General features: G+C 38.5%; 2 protein-coding genes across 10 annotated transcripts in view; one reads left to right on the forward strand and one right to left on the reverse strand.

Annotated features, from left to right (window-relative positions):
* Positions 1–15,695, forward strand: part of LOC131928271 (inositol hexakisphosphate kinase 1) — a 32,212-nt gene extending 16,517 nt beyond the window's left edge. For 5 of the 7 annotated variants that reach the window (XM_059284256.1, XM_059284254.1, XM_059284255.1 and 2 more), the window contains 4 exons: positions 2,485–2,692; positions 8,031–8,222; positions 9,491–9,666; positions 10,068–15,695. In XM_059284256.1, coding sequence (XP_059140239.1) covers positions 2,488–2,692; positions 8,031–8,222; positions 9,491–9,666; positions 10,068–10,658 — 1,164 coding nt within the window. In that variant the 5' untranslated portion in view covers positions 2,485–2,487 and the 3' untranslated portion in view covers positions 10,659–15,695. The other 2 variants (XM_059284251.1, XM_059284252.1) reach the window with 2 other exon arrangements.
* A 2-nt stretch (positions 15,696–15,697) lies between these two features.
* Positions 15,698–22,579, reverse strand: part of LOC131928270 (nucleoprotein TPR) — a 29,593-nt gene continuing 22,711 nt past the window's right edge. The window contains exons 43-62 of one of the 3 annotated variants that reach the window (XM_059284250.1): positions 22,397–22,564; positions 21,886–22,108; positions 21,666–21,757; positions 21,457–21,554; positions 20,927–21,159; positions 20,705–20,812; positions 20,354–20,522; positions 20,113–20,161; positions 19,831–19,974; positions 19,477–19,509; positions 19,021–19,086; positions 18,718–18,844; positions 18,384–18,532; positions 17,822–17,919; positions 17,659–17,741; positions 16,887–16,973; positions 16,637–16,706; positions 16,433–16,548; positions 16,264–16,344; positions 15,698–16,127 (exon numbers count right to left, since the gene is read on the reverse strand). In XM_059284250.1, coding sequence (XP_059140233.1) covers positions 15,844–16,127; positions 16,264–16,344; positions 16,433–16,548; positions 16,637–16,706; positions 16,887–16,973; positions 17,659–17,741; positions 17,822–17,919; positions 18,384–18,532; positions 18,718–18,844; positions 19,021–19,086; positions 19,477–19,509; positions 19,831–19,974; positions 20,113–20,161; positions 20,354–20,522; positions 20,705–20,812; positions 20,927–21,159; positions 21,457–21,554; positions 21,666–21,757; positions 21,886–22,108; positions 22,397–22,564 — 2,478 coding nt within the window. In that variant the 3' untranslated portion in view covers positions 15,698–15,843. Of the gene's footprint in view, positions 16,128–16,263; positions 16,345–16,432; positions 16,549–16,636; positions 16,707–16,886; positions 16,974–17,658; positions 17,742–17,821; positions 17,920–18,383; positions 18,533–18,717; positions 18,845–19,020; positions 19,087–19,476; positions 19,510–19,830; positions 19,975–20,112; positions 20,162–20,353; positions 20,523–20,704; positions 20,825–20,926; positions 21,160–21,456; positions 21,555–21,665; positions 21,758–21,885; positions 22,109–22,396; positions 22,565–22,579 lie in introns of all 3 variants that reach the window. The other 2 variants (XM_059284249.1, XM_059284248.1) reach the window with 2 other exon arrangements.

Raw genomic sequence — 22,579 nt, forward strand, 5'->3', positions numbered from 1 at the left:
ATCGATTTTTTTTCAAGACGCCCTGGTAGTGAGAGTACCGGGCTGACCTGTAGACAAGAGTTGTCTTCCCCTGATTGACAACAATACCCACCAAGCTGGCGAACAGCGGCGTGTTGGTCGCAGACGACACTGGCTCTCGTCACGTGTGCGCATTGGACGATTTACCAATCATAGTAACGGTTATTCGTGAATGTGTTTCCCGTCGGATTTTTTAAAGGTTTGTTGCTGCTGTCGTTAGCAACACACGACTAGACACTCGTTATGTGATCGAGTGATGTGTTCATTTCTTCTGCAGTTTTTACACTGAATTTTTAAATTAGGACTGCCTTCATTACCTTTGATGTTTTAGTAATCGATCATCAAACACCAGGTATTTTCATCTTGATATGCTACATTTGGTCGTCTTACTTGCAACCATCATGAAAATAAAGGGATAGTGCACATCATTTACAACTTGAGTCGGGGAGGGGTGGTTTGACATTTCTTTAAATTATGTCATCGCTTTTTACGGGGAGGGTATGTCATCGCTTTTTACGGGGAGGGGGAGGGGCTAGAAATATATCCTGCTATATAACTACATTTTACTTTATTTTTATATAATCAAAATTTACAATGATTGGTCGAATAATTTGACACTGCAGGCTTGCTTATGCTTCACTTTTAATACCAGAATGCAATACAAATATATTATGTAATGCTTTAAAGCTGTTTCGGGATATATACGTTTTTTCTCTATAAATTAATTGATTCTGTTCATTTATTTTTCAATCGACTTTAATTACCGAATAGTGTTGTGTAATAATAAAACGTCTGATTTGATATCTAATTAGTGGGTTAAGCTCATTACTCGTGTTTTGGTTAAACCGATTGGTTTAAGTTTATTTCTCGTGCGTTTTGGTTGAATCGATTGGGTTAAGTTTATTTCTCGTGTGTTTTGGTTGAACCGATTGGGTTAAGTTTATTTCTCGTGTGTTTTGGTTGAACCGATTGGGTTAAGTTTATTTCTCGTGTGTTTTGGTTGAATCGATTGGGTTAAGTTTATTTCTCGTGTGTTTTGGTTGAATCGATTGGTTTATTTCTCGTGTGTTTTGGTTGAACCGATTGGGTTAAGTTTATTTCTCGTGTGTTTTGGTTGAATCGATTGGTTTAAGTTTATTTCTCGTGTGTTTTGGTTGAATCGATTGGTTTAAGTTTATTTCTTGTGTGTTTTGGTTGAATCGATTGGGTTAAGTTTATTTCTCGTGTGTTTTGGTTGAATCGATTTGGTTAAGTTTATTTCTCGTGTGCTTTGGTTGAATCGATTGGGTTAAGTTTATTTCTCGTGTGTTTTGGTTGAATCGATTGGTTTAAGTTTATTTCTCGTGTGTTTTGGTTGAATCGATTGGTTTATTTCTCGTGTGTTTTAGTTGAATCGATTGGTTTAAGTTTATTTCTCGTGTGTTTTGGTTGAATCGATTGGTTTAAGTTTATTTCTCGTGTGTTTTGGTTGAACAGATTGTTTTAAGTTTATTTCTCGTGTGTTTTGGTTGAATCGATTTGGTTAAGTTTATTTCTCGTGTGTTTTTGGTTGAATCGATTGGTTTAAGTTTATTTCTCGTGTGTTTTTGGTTGAATCGATTGGTTTAAGTTTATTTCTCGTGTATTTTGGTTGAATCGATTTGGTTAAGTTTATTTCTCGTGTGTTTTGGTTGAATCGATTGGGTTAAGTTTATTTCTCGTGTGTTTTGGTTGAATCGATTTGGTTAAGTTTATTTCTCGTGTGTTTTGGTTGAATCGATTGGTTTAAGTTTATTTCTCGTATGTTTTGGTTGAATCGATTGGTTTAAGTTTATTTCTCGTATGTTTTGGTTGAATCGATTGGTTTATTTCTTGTATGTTTTGGTAAAAAGCCCTTGCACACAGCCATTGGTTTCACTGGTGCTTTCAGCTGTGTTGTGAAACGAGACTATAGGTCGGATAAAATCAATAGTACGGCAAGGTCAGGCCATTTCGTCTGTGTGTAGTCCCGTAAATAAACAAATGTTCCATAAGTTGTGAACCCACCCTACCCCGCCCAACACACACACGCACGCGCCAAGAGACACACGGCCACTGGTTGAATGGCGAATTGATCCCAGAATTTCACTAGCGTTAAATCGTGACTGTTGTTATTAGGCTGCTATGAATGATGTGACACAGGACGTGAAATCGATAGTTCTGGCCCTTTGATTCTCGAGGTTTGTTTTGATATGTTGGACTACATGGAGAGAGTCGTAGAGTGAAGAAACTGGGCTGTAGCGTCTGGCACAATACATAGACATTTGTCTTCCTCTAGCACGGCCGCAGGCATCGTTTTAAAACGTTTCGCATTTTTTTAATGGACTGATCTGCTTTTCAATAGCACTAGTGTGTATATTCCAAGAAATTATCGTTTGTTTATACTGCAGAGACTGCATCATGTGCGCAGTGAGTAAGGTGGGCGTTGTTCTTCTCTCATCTGTACAGGATATGAGCAGCATCCAAGAGACTGATTTCATCAAAGCGAGAATGCCCACACAACGCGGCTTTAAACTGTTTGACCATCAGGTGGCTGGTCAGTCTTTAATTCTCCGCCTGGACGAGGAGACCATCGGGAAATGTATGATCCCCAGAGAATACCAGTTCTACACAAACCTTCCCCACATCTTGAAGCCATTCGTGCCGCAGTTGAAAGGTAAACTCAAATTGTTCATTTCTGTTCGATAATAAATACTGGCATCAAGTCATTTAAGTGTACAAGAAATATCAGTCACACCACTTCTCTAGACATTGGGGGTATCAGACACACCACTTCTCTAGACATTGAGGTATCAGACACACCACTTCTCTAGACATTGGGGTATCAGACACACCACTTCTCTAGACATTGGGGTATCAGACACACCACTTCTAGCACCAGACATTGGGGTATCAGACACACCACTTCTCTAGACATTGGGGTATCAGACACACCACTTCTCTAGACATTGGGGTATCAGACACACCACTTCTCTAGACATTGGGGTATCAGACACACCACTTCTCTAGACATTGGGGTATCAGACACACCACTTCTCTAGACATTGGGGTATCAGACACACCACTTCTCTAGACATTGGGGTATCAGACACACCACTTCTCTAGACATTGGGGTATCAGACACACCACTTCTAGCACCAGACATTGGGGTATCAGACACATCACTTCTCTAGACATTGGGGTATCAGACACACCACTTCTCTAGACATTGGGGTATCAGACACACCACTTCTCTAGACATTGGGGTATCAGACACACCACTTCTAGCACCAGACATTGGGGTATCAGACACACCACTTCTCTAGACATTGGGGTATCAGACACACCACTTCTCTAGACATTGGGGTATCAGACACACCACTTCTCTAGACATTGGGGTATCAGACACACCACTTCTCTAGACATTGGGGTATCAGACACACCACTTCTCTAGATATTGGGGTATCAGACACACCACTTCTCTAGACATTGGGGTATCAGACACACCACTTCTCTAGACATTGGGGTATCAGACACATCACTTCTCTAGACTATGTGGTATCAGACACACCACTTCTCTAGACATTGGGGGTATCAGACACACCACTTCTCTAGACATTGGGGTATCAGACACACCACTTCTCTAGACATTGGGGTATCAGACACACCACTTCTCTAGACATTGGGGTATCAGACACACAACTTCTCTAGACATTGGGGTATCAGACACACCACTTCTCTAGACATTGGGGTATCAGACACACCACTTCTCTAGACATTGGGGTATCAGACACACCACTTCTAGCACCAGACATTGGGGTATCAGACACACCACTTCTCTAGACATTGGGGTATCAGACACACCACTTCTCTAGACATTGGGATATCAGACACACCACTTCTAGCACCAGACATTGGGGTATCAGACACATCACTTCTCTAGACATTGGGATATCAGACACACCACTTCTTTAGACATTGGGGTATCAAACACACCACTTCTCTAGACATTGGAGTATCAGACACACCACTTCTAGCACCAGACATTGGAGTATCAGACACACCACTTCTCTAGACATTGGGGTATCAGACACACCACTTCTCTAGACATTGGGGTATCAGACACACCACTTCTAGCACCAGACATTGGGGTATCAGACACATCACTTCTCTAGATATTGGGGTATCAGACACACCACTTCTCTAGACATTGGGGTATCAGACTCACCACTTCTCTAGACATTGGGGTATCAGACACACCACTTCTCTAGACATTGGAGTATCAGACACACCACTTCTCTAGACATTGGGGTATCAGACACATCACTTCTCTAGACATTGGGGTATCAGACACACCACTTCTAGCACCAGACATTGGGGTATCAGACACACCACTTCTCTAGACATTGGGGTATCAGACACATCACTTCTCTAGACATTTGGGTATCAGACACACCACTTCTCTAGACATTGGGGTATCAGACACACCACTTCTCTAGACATTGGGGTATCAGACACACCACTTCTCTAGACATTGGGGTATCAGACACACCACTTCTCTAGACATTGGGGTATCAGACACACCACTTCTTTAGACATTGGGGTATCAGACACACCACTTCTCTAGATATTGGGGTATCAGACACACCACTTCTAGCACAAGACATTGGGGTATCAGACACACCACTTCTCTAGACATTGGGGTATCAGACACACCACTTCTCTAGACATTGGGGTATCAGACACACCACTTCTCTAGACATTGGGGTATCAGACACACCACTTCTCTAGACATTGGGGTATCAGACACACCACTTCTCTAGACATTGGGGTATCAGACACACCACTTCTCTAGATATTGGGGTATCAGACACACCACTTCTAGCACAAGACATTGGGGTATCAGACACACCACTTCTAGCACAAGACATTGGGGTATCAGACACATCACTTCTCTAGACATTGGGGTATCAGACACACCACTTCTCTAGACATTGGGGTATCAAACACACCACTTCTCTAGACATTGGGGTATCAGACACACCACTTCTCTAGATATTGGGGTATCAGACACACCACTTCTCTAGACATTGGGGTATCAGACACACCACTTCTCTAGATATTGGGGTATCAGACACACCACTTCTAGCACAAGACATTGGGGTATCAGACACATCACTTCTCTAGACATTGGGGTATCAGACACATCACTTCTATAGACATTGGGGTATCAGACACACCACTTCTCATGACATTGTGGTATCAGACACACCACTTCTCTAGACATTGGGGTATCAGACACACCACTTCTCTAGACATTGGGATATCAGACACATCACTTCTATAGACATTGGGATTTCAGACACACCACTTCTCTAGACATTGGGGTATCAGACACATCACTTCTATAGACATTGGGATATCAGACACACCACTTCTCTAGACATTGGGATATCAGACACATCACTTCTATAGACATTGGGATTTCAGACACACCACTTCTCTAGACATTGGGATATCAGACACATCACTTCTCTAGACATTGGGATATCAGACACATCACTTCTATACACATTGGGATTTCAGACACACCACTTCTCTAGACATTGGGGTATCAGACACATCACTTCTCTAGACATTGGGATATCAGACACATCACTTCTATAGACATTGGGATTTCAGACACACCACTTCTCTAGACATTGGGGTATCAGACACATCACTTCTATAGACATTGGGATATCAGACACACCACTTCTCTAGACATTGGGATATCAGACACATCACTTCTATAGACATTGGGATTTCAGACACGCCACTTCTCTAGACATTGGGATATCAAACACATCACTTCTCTAGACATTGGGATATCAGACACACCACTTCTCTAGACATTGGGATATCAGACACACCACTTCTATAGACATTGGGATATCAGACACACCACTTCTCTAGACATTGGGGTATCAGACACACCACTTCTCTAGACATTGGGGTATCAGACACACCACTTCTCTAGACATTGGGATATCAGACACACCACTTCTCTAGACATTGGGATATCAGACACACCACTTCTATAGACATTGGGATATCAGACACATCACTTCTATAGACATTGGGATATCAGACACACCACTTCTATAGACATTGGGATATCAGACACACCACTTCTCTAGACATTGGGGTATCAGACACATCACTTCTCTAGACATTGGGATATCAGACACACCACTTCTGGGTATCATTGGGATTAATCTGTAGCCTCTAGTAGAGTGTACTGAGGTAAATCTGTGGCCTCTAGTAGAGTGTACTGAGGTAAATCTGTGGCCTCTAGTAGAGTGTACTGAGGTAAATCCGTGGCCTCTAGAGTGTACTGAGGTAAATCTGTAGCCTCTAGTAGAGTGTACTGAGGTAAATCTGTGGCCTCTAGTAGAGTGTACTGAGGTAAATCTGTAGCCTCTAGTAGAGTGTACTGAGGTAAATCTGTAGCCTCTAGTAGAGTGTACTGAGGTAAATCTGTGGCCTCTATTAGAGTGTACTGAAGTAAATCTGTGGCCTCTAGTAGAGTGTACTGAGGTAAATCTGTGGCCTCTAGTAGAGTGTACTGAGGTAAATCTGTGGCCTCTAGTAGAGTGTACTGAGGTAAATCTGTAGCCTCTAGTAGAGTGTACTGAATTAACTCTGTGGCCTCTAGTAGAGTGTACTGAGGTAAATCTGTGGCCTCTAGTAGAGTGTACTGAATTAACTCTGTGGCCTCTTGTAGAGTGTACTGAGGTAAATCTGTGGCCTCTAGTAGAGTGTACTGAGGTAAATGTGTGTCCTGCAATAGTGTACTTGCGTCAATCTGGCTAACATCGGGTCATGTTCGGCACCTAACAGCGACCAGATCTTACATTAGGGAATAGAACAATTAGTGTATTGGCAGCTTGTCTGTTAAAACTGTTGTCATGGTAACGTGTATAAAATATACATGTGCTATGGCGTGGGATGCTAGAGATAATTAAATTTGGCTGTAAGTGTAAATAGATTTTGTCATGTTTACTGGTCACTATGGAAACGTAAATAAAAATTGTCACTTAACTAGAAAAAGCTTTTGCCTCTCTTTATTGCCATCACCGTTAGACAAAGCGTGTTATCTCATGTAGTCCCGCTAGGTTCGGTCTTGTAGTCGAGTGTTTTTTCCAGACATTTTTCTTGGGGGAGAGGGACAGGGACACTGTTAAAAGTATATATTTTCTATATAAATTCCATTTCGTTCGAGGGGGGCGGGACACTAATAGGTCCCGTAATTCCGCGATATTATGTTATGTGGTTCCGCCATGTTAGGTCAAGTAGTTCCACCATATTAGGTCCCGTAGTTCCACCATGTTAGGTCCCGTAGTTCCACCATGTTAGGTCCCGTAGTTCCACCATATTATGTCATGTAGTTCCATCTCAGGGTTTGGTGTGTCCGTCTCAGGGGTTCATCGTATATCAAAACACACTCCCGACTCATATGATTCACAATCGGATTATATCAGTGCGGACAATATAACTATCAAGAAGGGTTCTGTTCTTGTCCGTATGAAACGGGTGGGGTTTCGGTACCGCCAAAAAGGTTAACAACCACTGTTGAGTATTAAAACATTGAAGATGTTTTGGTAAGGAATATGGGCGGCTATGCTACAAGAAAAATACTGCTGCATGTCCGAAAATACGTCATGTAGTCAAAGTTATTACACTGTGGTCTGTGTACATAAACTGTGGTCTGTGTACTTACGTTGTGGTCTGTGTACTGAGACTGTGGTCTGTGTACTTAGACTGTGGTATGTGTACTCAGACAGTGGTATGTGTACTCAGACTGTGGTCTGTGTACTTAGACTGTGGTCTGTGTACTTAGACTGTGGTCTGTGTACTTAGACTGGTTTATGTGAATGGAAACCTGTACTTATCTTGACTTGACTCTGACCTAACAAGAAACAATAGCTAGGAGAGTGCCTTACTTAAGCTGGCTGTTCTAATATGTGTTGCAGGAATGACACAAATCCCATTAAAGATCCGGGACTGCTCAGAAGAGAGTGATGTTAGCAGCGAGACTTCAGACAGCTGGCAGCAGAAGGAAGATGCTGAGGAGGATTTAACAGAACCCCTGCCACTGAATGCAGACCGTATCAGAGCTCTCAGCAAAACTAGCTGCACACACAATGGCAATGGTGTTTGTTACAGTATCCTTTAACAGCTCCACAATAGTACAGTATCCAGCTAACCATCCTCCAGATCCCACCCTGTAGACCCCACCCTCTATACCCCCCCTCTGTATATTCCACCCTGTAGGCCCCACCCTGTAGGCCCACCCTGTAGGCCCCCCCTGTAGACCCCACCCTGTAGACCCCACCCTGTAGACCCCACCCTGTAGACCCCACCCTGTAGACCCCACCCTGTAGACCCCACCCTGTAGACCCCACCCTGTAGACCCCACCCTGTAGACCCCACCCTGTAGACCCCACCCTCTAGACCACCCTGCAGACCCCACCCTCTAGACCCACCCAGTAGACCCCACCCTCTAGACCCCACCCTGTAGACCCCACCCTGTAGGCCCCCCCTGTAGACCCCACCCTGTAGACCCCACCCTGTAGACCCACCCTGTAGACCCCCCCTGTATATTCCACCCAGCAGACCCCACCCTGTAGACCCACCCTGTAGACCCCACCCTGTAGGCCCACCCTGTAGGCCCCACCCTGTAGGCCCCCCCAGCAGACCCCACCCTCTAGACCCCACCCTGTAGACCCCACCCTGTAGGCCCCACCCTGTAGACCCCCACCCTGTAGACCCCACCCTCTAGACCACCCTGCAGACCCCACCCTCTAGACCCACCCAGTAGACCCCACCCTGTAGACCCCACCCTGTAGACCCCACCCAGCAGACCCCACCCTGTAGACCCCACCCTGTAGACCCCACCCTCTAGACCCCACCCTGCAGACCCCACCCTCTAGACCCACCCTGTAGACCCACCCTGTAGACCCCACCCTGTAGACCCCACCCTGTAGATCCCACCCTGTAGACCCCACCCTCTAGACCCCACCCTGTAGACCCACCCTGTAGACCCACCCTGTAGACCCCACCCTGTAGACCCCACCCTCTAGACCCCACCCTGTAGACCCCACCCTGTAGACCCCACCCTGTAGACCCCACCCTGTAGACCCCCACCCTGTAGATCCCACCCTGTAGACCCCACCCTGTAGACCCCACCCTGTAGACCCCACCCTGTAGACCCCCACCCTGTAGATCCCACCCTGTAGACCCCACCCTCTAGACCCCCCCCTGTAGACCCCACCCTGTAGACCCCACCCTGTAGACCCCACCCTGTAGACCCCCACCCTGTAGATCCCACCCTGTAGACCCCACCCTGTAGACCCCACCCTGTAGACCCCACCCTGCAGACCCCACTCTGTAGACCCCAGTGTATCTGAAAATGTTTCCTTAACTAGTCAAGATTTCATGCTACTAGAAGACTTGATGTCGTACTTCAAACACCCCTGTGTCCTGGATCTGAAGATGGGTGTGAGACAACATGGGGATGACGCCCCCCCAGAAAAAGTCATTTACCAAGAGAACAAGTGCAGAACAACAACATCCCATTCCCTGGGCCTCAGGCTGTGTGGGATGAAGGTCAGCTCATATTTTTCTCCTCCAGACTCATAAGGGGGGGGGTATGACAGAGGTGATATTAGGGTTTAATTTGTCACGTTACTTTCTAGGTGACGTTTTGGACCATTTGGTAAGTAAAATTTGACGCATAGTCTACGACACTTTTGTCTGGAATTCGTTAACATTACATTTTTATTTAAGGAGTCATCCATAAATGGGAGATTTTTATTTTTTAAACATCTATACAAATATTCAGTTGTGATCTTAAAATTGTCTAGTGCATAACGTATGTAGCTGTTGAACAACTTTATCGTCGGCCGTCAAAACTCTGCTGGGTAACCTATTTGTCAATTATTCACCATGTTTAAATGTGTCAGAAACACATTCCAATTATTTTCTAGAACTTTGTTTTAAATTTTCAGGTTTTCAATGTTGAAAAAAATGCGTACATTTCTCGAGATAAAATGTTTGGTCGTCAGCTTTCAGATGATGACCTAAAATTAGAAATAGTTAACTTTTTGGACAATGGTCAAAAACTGCGTCAAGAATTAGTGAAGCCAATTTTATCCCAGCTGAACAGCTTGAAGCAGGTGATAGAACAGCTAGAAGGGTACAGGTTCTATTCCTGCTCTTTACTCATTATCTATGATGGCCATGTACACAGTGAGTCAGACTCTTGTCATATCTCCAAGTGTAACTCTGATTCTGTACAGTCAGACAGCAACAATGAGAAAACATGTCAATCAGATTCCCATGTAGCAGACACTGATTTGACTGAAAGAGAAAATGAGATGATACAAGACAGTGAGGTTGAAGGATGTGAACCCAATGAGCAACTCAATCCACAACCCAGAGGTCAAAGTTCACACAGTCCTGTTATTCTGCGTATTGTGGACTTTGCCCATGCAACATTTGATGGTTTTGAAGGTGACACTGTCAAACATATAGGAGCAGATCATGGCTTTATACTAGGCATCAACACTTTACTAGATGTTTTTAAAGAACTCTCTTAATCACCTCAGGGTTCATCTATATGTCATTTTGTAACCTTAAAACATCCATCACATGGGTTTTAATATCATTGAAAGTTTCAGACAAGTGTAAAACAGAAAGATAAGATGGAATAGAAGAGACTGGAATAAGGTAAACCATTCAATTTGAATTTCATATGTTGTTAATGTAATATGATTTGAGAACTGTTTGCAAACTTCCCTAACATTAACAGTGTTTTAACTTTGTATCTTGTCATTGCTATCTCTTTTTATGTGTGTGTTAAATACCATAGCTTTTATAAAAACAAGTTATTTAAAAACATTTTTCTGTCATTACAGACCATTTTTTAAATCTCTTTGTTAATTTGGACAATTCAAGTTTACAAATATTTTTATTTAAAAAAAAAAAAGATGAGCTGATTCAAAATAAAATCATCTTTTTATTTTAATTGTGATTTTGCTGCATTATTTAAGAAATTTTTGTCAAATTTTTTCTAACCACTGATGCTGTGAGCTTTTCTTAATAATTGGTTGTTTATTTATTCTGTATATATTTCTTAATTTAATAAACAGTTTGTTCTGTAAATGCCATTATACACTTACCCTTTTTAACTGAAATTTCTATTTATTCACTTTATCATTTATTTTATTTTTGTTTTAAAGTATTGCAAAAAAAAAGTTAGATATCAGGGTAAAAATAACAATGTAGTCATTCATTCATATCTATTGTTATATATCCATTTCATCTGTGTGTGGTTATGTGTGTATGTACACACCCCCACCCACACATAAACACACCTAAGCTTATATTGAGAGAGAGAAATGTGTCCATCTAGTTGGCTCAAGCCCACCATAGGTGTTCATTAGCCAGTAGATCAGTTTAGCCACTAAATATGTAGCTTGATGGAATTATGTGGATAAATGACATCACTCAGTTGGTGTCTACTACTTTATACTTTTATTTTTGTGTGTTCTTTTGAAAATTGTTGTATTTTAAAATATTTATATACTATACTAAACAATGTATCCAAACCGTAGCAAATTAGTAGTTAATAAAGGGAACTTTGATAGTTCTATTATCTAGTGATAGAACTTTGACTAAAACAAGCATTGACCCCATTGCATTATTTCTTCATTTCTATAAATATAGTTTTTGATTATTTTAAAAATTGTTACTAAATTTCTGCATTATAGTTCTTTCTTTTTTCTCCATCATGTAAATATACTGTATAAGCTAATGCTTAGTTTTGTAAAGTTCATATATAGCTTGCATATCTTGTATAGTGTAATTTAAGTTCAACTGTTTCATGTAATAAAAGTGTGAGATGTGTAAATCCCATTAAGATATGCCTTTATGTACTAAACATGCAAATGTTATGTAAACTAGGCTACACCTTACTCTGCCTTTGATTCTGCCTTAACAAAATTGGTAATTGTGCTTTTATTTTCAACTTTGACAGCAACTGGTAAAGTATTTTCTGTGAAAATTCTCTACCACTATCCAATTTGACTATACACACATTTTTTTTTATACAGCAGCTTCTTTTTTTAACAGCATTGAAACCTTCCATGACCTGAAATGACATTTTGTATTGACTGTGACCTATGTATGACACTGAGCATATATGTTATCCTCCATAATCCTGCCATAGTACCAACTTTTATTAGTATTTTTAAAAATTTTAGTGTTTCTTGACTTGTTAATCTATCTTTTTACTTAATAGATGATGTACAGATCATCTAGTGAATGATGTGCACATCATCTAGTGAATGATGAGCAGATTAGTGAATGATGTGCATGTCATCTAGTGAATGATGTGCAGATCATCTAGTGAATGATGTGCAGATCATCTAGTGAATGATGTGCAGATCATCTAGTGAATGATGTGCAGATCATCTAGTGAATGATGTGCAGATCATCTAGTGAATGATGTGCAGATCATCTAGTTGCGTGCTGGGAATTTGTTGGCCCCAATTTCAAGTGAAGTCACACTAATGTCACTTTTTCCTATTTTTATTTGTAAAAATAAATTTCTTTTTAAGAAAATGTTCAATAAGAGCCACATTTTTTTCACTTCCTGTTTAACTGAAATATTTATAAAAATCTTCCCAGTGGAGAAAAACCTTTGAGTATGTAGCTGTACATCCTGTTTCTATTGTTAGAGGTGGGCAGCCACATCTCTGTGCCTGTAACAGGTGTAAATGTAATTCAAGCTCGTTTTAATTCACCACAGCACTGAAAGAAACTACTTTTAGTTTGACGGCATTAGCTCTTCAGCCTCTGAGTAAAAAAAAAACATTTCATGCCCAGTCAACCTTCAGACAGCAAACGTTAAAGATAAACATTTCAAACTTTGTGTAACAGTTTATTTTTTAAACATTGCTCTTAATTGAATGGCATTTGTATTCCTAACTCGAGATATTGATTTAGTTGACTGGCTGTTGGTAACCAAGGCCCAGGGTATGTAGGCATAGTTTAAGTGTACATCTCTACTGACTGTGTGCACTTTATGTGTAAATTTATCCAAAATGGCCAAGTCCTAAATGTCACCAAGTTAATAAATCTACAAAGTATTGAATGTATATCTGCATTTATTAATAGACTGATCACTCTAATTTACATTAGAGCGCTAGGGAATATGCAAATGAATTCAAACAATTGAAACTTATATATTGTCACTAAGACTTGTAACCAGACACTGTGGCTAACTTTGATGATCTCACCTCTAGGTTCAGTTTTCAGGACTAAATAACACATTGTTTTCTACTTTTTTGTTTAAGTTGATGGGTGTGGGTTTCTGTATTCAAATATACTTTTACCATCTATTTTTGTACCTTATCTTTACAAGCTCAGAAAAAAATGTGTTCTTGGTGTTCACTTGTGTAGGTCATGGTTTTATAAAACATTTTTTTAAAATTATTTTGTATCTAAGGAGACCAACTTAAAATATTGCTCACATTATTTGCCTGATGTATTGATTTAGTTTTAGCACAGGCATATGAATATGTTAATTTCATCATTGGCCTGATATTTTGTGTTTAGTGCAGGCATATGAATATGTTAATCCAACTCTCTCTAGCCTTCAGAGATGGCCCATCTGTGATATTTGCTCCTCTCTGCCCAGGTGACTTCCTGTCACTGTGACTGATACCTAAAGGCAGCAATGACTGAATGTTTTACTGCACCATAATTATGCGAGTTACAATGATGGATATGGGACAGCATGGTTTGATGGTAGAGCATACGACTAAGCCCACCCAGCTGTGATGAGTACCTGACTCATGTTAAGGAAAGTAAAGGCAGCTGGCTCAGTGCTAACCTTCATATGCAGAGGTCACAAAAATAGGTGAACTTTACTTCACTTGCAGCTTAGACTGTCAAACTCAAAAGGGGAACTTAACTTTTTTTTTACAATGACTGATAGCTTTTAGTTGACCCACAATTATACAACACCTGCCACCTCATCATTTCTGGGAGCACAACATTACCCCTTGGTTACTTTCCTGCCATCTGCACAAATACCCGCCCCCCCCCCCCCTGTATGTTACGCCATCCAAAACCCTACTGTAGGACCTTACCCCCTTCACCCATCCTCACACCTCCGCCAATTACAAATCAACCTAATCGTAACTTTAAATGTTACAGCTAGGGTAAAAGAGGGGAGATAATGTCCTAAATCCTAATTTTTTTCAGTAAATTCAATAAATACCTATGGTTTTCTGCTTAAAGTTGTTTTTTTTTAAATTCTGTTACAACCTTCAAAGAAGACCTCAGGGAGTTTATATATAACAGGCACACAACATTGTAGAGATCACTTCTATAACAGACAGGCTAAATAACAGTGTAGTTATCACTTCTATAACAGGCTAAATAACAGTTGAGTGGGTGACAAAAGACCACGTTATTATATAAAGAAATGTAGACCTATTGTTGATTTTTGTTTTACTTTTTTTAACCGACCAAATGAGCCATGCAGTGATATTTATTTACTTCAGTTATTTGTTCATTACAAGATTTAATTTTTTAAATCTTTAAGATGTTAGCTTAAGTTTTCAGTTTTTTATGTACTGCACCTTGACATATTGTAATCACTATTTTGATTTTTTTTTTTATAAATGCTTATATATTTGTTTTCGTATTTCAAAAATATTTGTTTTTGAGTGTGCAATATATAATGAAACTATTATGTTTAGAAACTTTTTTTTCTTTTAGTTCCTAATAATTCATAATTTTTTATGTCAAGAAATTTTACTTTCCAACCAGTGTCAAATACCATTTTTAGTGAAAATCTTTTTAGGCTTGACAAGTATCTTGAAATGTTCAACTTCTAAATCATCTGAATTCTACCTGCACATTTTTAATGTTTGTCAAGTTTTTATAAATTGTATACTAAGAACCATAATTCTTTCTAGATGCTTGTATTCTTTTATATTTTGGAATTTTTTGAATTTCAATTTACCTGTTGTTATTTTTATTAATAGAATAAAATCACTGTTTTTTTAAAAAAATGTAGAATACCATTTGCTATTCTTTATATTTATAAAAACTATTTCAAAATGATTGAAATAAAAGTTCAAAAAATATGTCAAGTTGCAAATTTTAAAAATGATTTGAAAAGTTTTCATATTAAAGTTTTTGCAATCATTGATGTTGCACATTCCAGCATCACAACAAAGTATTAAATAATGGTTTCAGATTATATTCACTTTATACCTTTATTTCTGACTGATTGTATTTATGGTTTATTTTTAATTTGTATTAGCATCCTGTTAAATGATATTTGAATATATTTTTTAACAAATTATCAGAGGACCAAGAGGTCCCACACAAAGATTCTTCTCTTGTATGACTGCACAGAATATTGATTAGCTACATGAATTTGGTTAGGCAAAGAGGGTTATAAGAAATAACTGTCAATGAAAAAGTTGACCAATATATTTGATTGATCTGGTGCTGTTTTTATATCTTACAAGTTTGTGTGTCTGCCTTTCAGATGCATTGAATGTAGTCTGTTCAGTTTGTTGGAAACTTGTGAATAATAAAACAATTTATATATGACAAAAGTATTTAATTATTTATTATTCCCATACAATCATTTATACAAAGTTCCTGGTGAATGTTACCTGTATCTGTCTGATTTGGTCAGTCAGCTATTTAAAAAAATCAGAAGACACGTCCTCTCTACATAGATAAATGAAGAATGTTTTAAGGGTGAAACCCTCTAAAACCAGCCCTTGCACCACGGCTCCTGGGACTAAACTGAGCAGTTCCTCTGCTCTGAGTAGTGGGAGGCCAGAACTGATTCCCCCGTCCACGGTTAGGTCCACCTCGTCTCAGACCATGAGCCCTCCTAGCTGGCTGCTGCTGGGGTATCAAGGGTGGAATGCTAATGCTCCCTCCCACAACTGTTCCAATAGGGTTGACTGGGGCTGGTGAAGCTCCAGAAGAGCCTGGGTCTGCCCAGACTATTTTCTTGATCTGAGGTTTGGCTGGTAGAGAGAAAAAGTGTTTTGATTATTCAAAAAAAAAAATTTTTTAAATTATAGATGGGTTTCAAAGGTTAGGATCAGTCAATTGAAACAAAAGTTGAGTTTATTTCAAATAATTTAAGTCACCAAATCTTACCTGCACCTTCAGATTTATCTTGGCCACTATCTGCATCATCTCGACTAGATCCTGGCCGCACATCACCTCCTGCATGGGAATCTGTTTTGAAATTTTTCATGAAAAGTTAAAACCATAGATGAAACTGATCAGCTGTGCTGGCAAATTTAAGATGATTAGTTTTAAGAACCTGCAGATGTTTCTTGGTACTCCTCTTCTCCAACACCTGCACCTCCTGTCTCCTCTGTCTCTTCTGTCTCCCCATCAGCCTCTAGAAGAGCATCTTCTTCCTCTGCTTCCTCTCCTCTGTAAACAAAAACAATAAAATGACTCCAGCTGTCCACTGAGTTACATGACTGTATACTAAGTTGTGTATACTAAGTTAAGGCCCCACCTGGCAGGATCCTGTGTTTGAGTTTCCTCATCACCGGTTTCCTCTAATGATGGAGTTTCTTGGTGGGAATCTTCATAATGAAATAAGTCGGTTTATTCATAGTTAACTAAATCTTTCGTTTAATTTTTTTAAAAATTATATGAAAAATACACTTGAGGTACCGTAATTAGGTGGTCATTAAATAATGTTTAAAACAATCTTATAATTGTGTTCAACTTTGTGCGAGCAAAACAAAATATACTTTAATTACCATGGCTAGATGTGTGTAATGGTGTGGTTGGGACACTCCTTGTTTCATCAAATTGTGATAAGTCCATGCGTGTATCATCCATGCCTACTTACAGAAACATGTACTACATTAACATCCTTTTATATTTTTTTCTTCTTGTAAAAATTAATACTATTAAAATTTAAAACATTTACTTAGGTTCATTTTTCTGTACACAGCTTTTCATTTTAGTTTTGTTAAAAAGTATGATTGAAAAAACTGTTGCCTTTTGCTTGGCTATTCAAGAAGTAAATTCTATTTTTAACCCTTTACTATCTGTTTACTGTTCCCGTACAGCCAATTATAATATAAATTATTTTAATATATCTACAAAAAGTAAAATAAAATGCATTTAGGTTTGTTTAAAAAAAAATCTCTTTCAATAAAAAAAAAGTCATTTATAAATCTAACACAAATATTCTACAGTCATTAGAATTCATTTCTTTTTTTGGATCACTATATTAGTTATATTATAAACAAAAGCAAATTCAACAGCAGAGGAATTTAATTTTAATTGCCTGTAACTTAGAAAAACAAAATGCTTATATATATAAAAAGATTGTAGAAAATTTAGCACTAGTGATAGATCACCAAGAAAAACAAGTCTTTTAAATCTTGCTACCAGAAGATATAGATTATTCTACAGAATGAAATGTACTACACATAGTTCAGGCACATACTGGTGCATCATACAATTAAGGGTTTAAGTAAAACTAAAGCTTCATTAAAATGTTCCATTAAAGAAAATGGCTACCTCTTTGTGATTCTAGTTGTGCCAAGTCAGGGTTGCTGCTACCTTCTGAACCAAATAGAAAACGCTGAGGAACAGCAGGTGAACTGTGGAAATATACATCTTATTACGCAAAGCTATCATAAGGTTTAATCTAAAGCCCTAAGAGCTAGGAGGCAATACTTACTTAAGGGCCTCAGCAAATCCGTCTCCTCGTCTGGGTTGGGAGAGAGTTGGGGTGCTGGGTACTGTACAATCATCATCATCAAACACATTACCCTGGCCCTAATCAAAGTGACAATCATTTACTATGTTGTATTCACCAAATCAAACCAGTCAAATATAAATAAAAACATCAATAATTATATTCTGAATCTAAGTCAGTAAAAACAAAAGATAAAAACATTTATTGTAATAATATTTTTAAGTTCTGCTACACTGTCTTTATTTTTAAATCGAGCCTCAAAAACCAGTGTGGGCTTTTGTCAAATGGTACACCTAAAAAACTAAATTTTAAGATTTCATAGCATATGAAATTTTATGACAATGGCTATACTTAGCTAGCTTAGAGACAACTTAAGTCAAGGTTCAAGGTGCTAAAATTCTAAATGGAAGAAAGCAGTACACTAAACATGCCCACACATTGCAATAAAACTTGATTTTTTCATGTGGCTATTTTTGTAAGTGTAAGTAGCGGTATATGAGGTTGTATGTCGCTGTTTCTAAAAGAGTAGGCTACTTTGTTTTACCCCCAATAAAAAAGGTGTCAGCTGCTGTGACCTTCCAACAGAAGGTAGACGCTCATGAGGAATGGGCTGGAGAGGTGGGGGTGGCCGAGGAGCTGACTGTAGCTGACTGGCACCTGAGGAGGATTGTTGTTGGTGGGACTCATCCATATCTGATAACACAAATGGGAAATAAATATTAATCATGTCAATACATAGCCACATGCAAATAAATAACACATTTTTTAAATATCTTAAATGAATAGACAGCATTGTGTGTTCACAACTGAGATGGGTTTCTTTTTAAAATTAGAATATAACACAATATTAATTGCAATGACCCGCAAAAGTAACTGACCAATAATAACTACATCATCTGCATCAGCTTCTTCTTCAACATCATCGTCATCATCATCATCATCTTCATCCTCATCATCTTCATAGTCCTCTTCATCTTCCTCTTCCAATTGTTGATCATTACCAGTCTTTTGTTTAAAAGTTTTTTTGCAGAAATGGATTCAGATTTAAGCAAAATTAGTTGAGGTTATTAAAAGAAAACAATTGTAAAAACAAAAAATGATAAATGATGTAATAAAATAAATATTTAATATAACTAAATGAGTTAATGTAACCAACCAACATTAATGGAAATGTCTGTTACCTGTTGGTCCTCCTCATCACTTAGTACCATTATAACATCATCGCTGCTGTGTTGTCTTGACTCAGCCTACAAAGGAAAAGGAGAAAAGGATTGCAATATTAACCATTTACTGGCCTGGGCCAATGGCCGGGCGAAAAGAAGATGCATTTTTCAACAACGGCACTTTTTAAAATATTTTTTTAAAAATAACAGTTAAGTTAAAAAATAAAATAAAAAGCAATCTACACAAAACTGATCCCAAGTTTATTATGCATGAAGTTAAACAGCTTAATAATTTACGTCCACTACTACGTGTACTTAAAGGTACTACACATAGTAGGGCGACCGCTGGCGCACCGGACTGCAGCACATACAAAAATTTTCAGGCGACTGCGGGCACATAGGCCTGTGAAGGATTAAAATTCAATGATGTTCTTAATGTCAGACATATGCAAGTACACAGGAATAAGACCTCACCTGTTTTTCTTCACGCTGAGATTCTGTCTGCTCCTGGTAATTAGGTAGATAAAGAATTTAGCAAACAACTCATTTTTTAAACTATACTGTAAATCAAAAAAAAAAAAAAAATCTAAAAATAAATTTTGAAGTCAATACAATTTCTTTTCGTTAGATTCACCTGAACTCAATGTATTTAATTTTTACAACGGCCAAGTTGGAGGGAAAATTACTTATAAACCTGTTCACTGTTTTTAAATAGAACATGCAGAAGTAGATTGTTGTTAGTTAAGTTAAATCTGAAAAATTTCTGAATCTGAATATTTAAAATGAAACTAGAGAATGGTGTGGCTAGATAAAGAAAAGATGATCAACCTTAGCACTATCCTGGTGTCGTGAGCTGGCAGGGACAGAAGTTGCTGGTTTGACCAACCCTTGAGGCAACTGTTGGGTGGGCTGAATCTGGGTTACAACCTGTTGGTTTTCATCTATCACTGTGATTATAGGGATCGGGTGTTCCTATACACATGGGGGGGGGGGGGGGGGGGGTTTAGTACATTAATGTTAATCTTTTATAAAGATATAAGAAAATAAGTAAATGTGAATCAATTACAATTGGACAAAATATTTATGGAGGTGAGGATTAAAAAAACGTACTTGTGTGTTGATACGTGAGCGTTTGGAATCTGTTTCTTCTGAGGGAAAACTAGAACAATAGAAAAGTATACATTTTAAGCTAGTTCCAATTCACTGATAAAAACAATGGAAAAGTAAACATGTTAAGTTTGTTCAATGCACTGATAAAATAGAAAAGTATACATGTTAAGCTTGTTCCAATGCACTGAGAATACATTTATAAGTTAGTTTAAGTTGATGAACATGTGTAATGACCAGCTACCTTTCTTCCTCTCTGATTCTTTTACCCAGTGCAACTCCTGCAGTGTGTTGCTGGGGCTGTATACCTTCCGTGCTAGAGGATGGTGTATTGGTAAACACATGTGCTTCTTGAATGCTAGGGGTAACAACAGCCTGATTGGTTGTACTCTCTTCTATCTGCTCTGGTGGACCTGTGGCAATATGGGAAGCATCAACAAGTAAGTCTACATATGTATACTGTCCTTTTGTCAGTTGAGTACTATATCCAATCTACAGTTTAGTTATCTATAGTCTATCTACATCACCATCAACTACATTTTAGGTGTACTTGATTTGTGAATTATTTATATTTAAATACAATGGCTTTATTAACCTAATGATTCTGGTGTCCATTCCATTACAACCTGTGGCTCAACAATCTGTATGCGACCTGATACGGAGGCTGCTGGGATTGAAGATGTACCTTGACCACTTGATGGAGCTGTAATATTATCTGAAATATTGTTCCTAATTGTAACAACTATGTAATGGTATTATAACTAATTTAAAAATATAAAGAGAAGCTAATAATTTTCCATAGTTTGTATCTTATTACCATCAGATGTATCATGTTGATTGGCTGTAGTGGGCATTACTGTGGCTGTAGGAGTTCCAGTAGATAGTGGCAGGGGTGTGGTCGTGGGAGAAATAGCCATTGGTCTTATACTGGCTGTAGCTTTGGTGGCTGCTGGACTGTGAGAGGTAATGGGTACAGGTTGTCTAGAGCTGGATGCTGCAGTGGTCATGGGTTTGATGTTGGCTGTCTTGGGGGCATCACTACATGTTGTGCTTTCAAAACAACATTTTATTTCCAGTTAACACTAAACATACACCAGCATTTTAAAGATGATGTTTACAAAACTAGCTCAATCATTCTATAAAAATGTGATCAAAAACAGTTTGGCAATTTATGGTTTCAACAAACATTATGGCTGGTTGTGTTTACATTAAAAAGCAAATTAAAGTTACAGCCACAATAAAATGCTTAAGCCTATATTTCAAAAAATAAATAAACATGTTTCAATCCAGAATCACAGAAAGAGTGAACAAAGAATTGGTATGTAAATACTACAATATGGAGCAAACCTTGGTCCAACAGAGCTAGCAGGCCTTGCAGCTACTGGTTGTTGAGGTGGTGAGTGCTTGTGCTGAGCAGCTTCAAGTTGACGTTGAAGTTGTTGTACCTATGAGATATTAACAATTTTATTCATCAAATTTGAGCTTTTATTTGTTGAAATCTATTTAATACAAATTAACATACAATAACCACCTATCTAACACTAGAAAAAACATACTTTGGTCTGAAGCTCAGCATTTTCTTTCACCACTCTTTCTAGCTGTGTTTCTAATGCCGATGTTGCACTTTTTGAATCCTCCGGGTTTGTATCTAGGAATATTTTAGTAATTTAAATCACAACTTTTATTGACTAATTAATTTACTTAACTATTTTTAACAATCAGCCTTAATTAACTACACTGGTAATTGCCATGGTATAAAAGTTAAATAGGACTGACCACTTGTCGAGCCGCCATGTTCTGAAGCTGTTTTTGCTTTCAGCGCCTTATTTTCCTCTTCAAGGTTTTCCATCTGTGTCTTCTGGACCATCATTTTATTTCTAGCATTCTGCAGTACTTGCCTTGACTGAGTGAGTTTCTTCTCAGCTTCAGCAGCTCTCCTACCAAACTCATCTAGCTCATCTTTCAACTTTGTGTTTTTCTCTTGTATCTGAGCCATTTCCTAGGCACATCATTTTTTTTTATAAATTAATTTGTATACTTCATTTACACACAAAAATCGTCTACAGTAGCCACACAAACCACTAAACAAGGTTTATTGTATGATAGGCCAAATATGTTGATTTTTATTACACACAATTTTTATTTTTTATTGTTAGTTTTTTTAATATATTTCAATAATTTTCCCATCATTAGAATATGGCTTTATATCAGCTTATATTTTACAACTTATACATATTAAAGCGAAAATAGTTATTCCTGGTGAATCACCATTGATAAAAATTGTTACCTTTTCTTTAGAGTTTATATTTTCTTTCAAGACCAGATTCTCAGAAGCAGCTTGTTCAGCTCTCATTGCAGCTGCAGTGTTCTCATTCTGAGTCTCAGTCAGCTTAGTTTGTAAGTTAGCAATGGTCTCACTGTTCTCAGAGTTCAAGCGACGCAGCTCAGCTATAGTCTGCACATAAATAGT

This window comes from Physella acuta, unplaced genomic scaffold, assembly GCF_028476545.2.
Source record: "Physella acuta isolate Inbredline_101_S28 unplaced genomic scaffold, ASM2847654v3 ptg001480l, whole genome shotgun sequence".
In the NCBI taxonomy this organism is placed as follows: Eukaryota; Metazoa; Mollusca; class Gastropoda; family Physidae; genus Physella; species Physella acuta.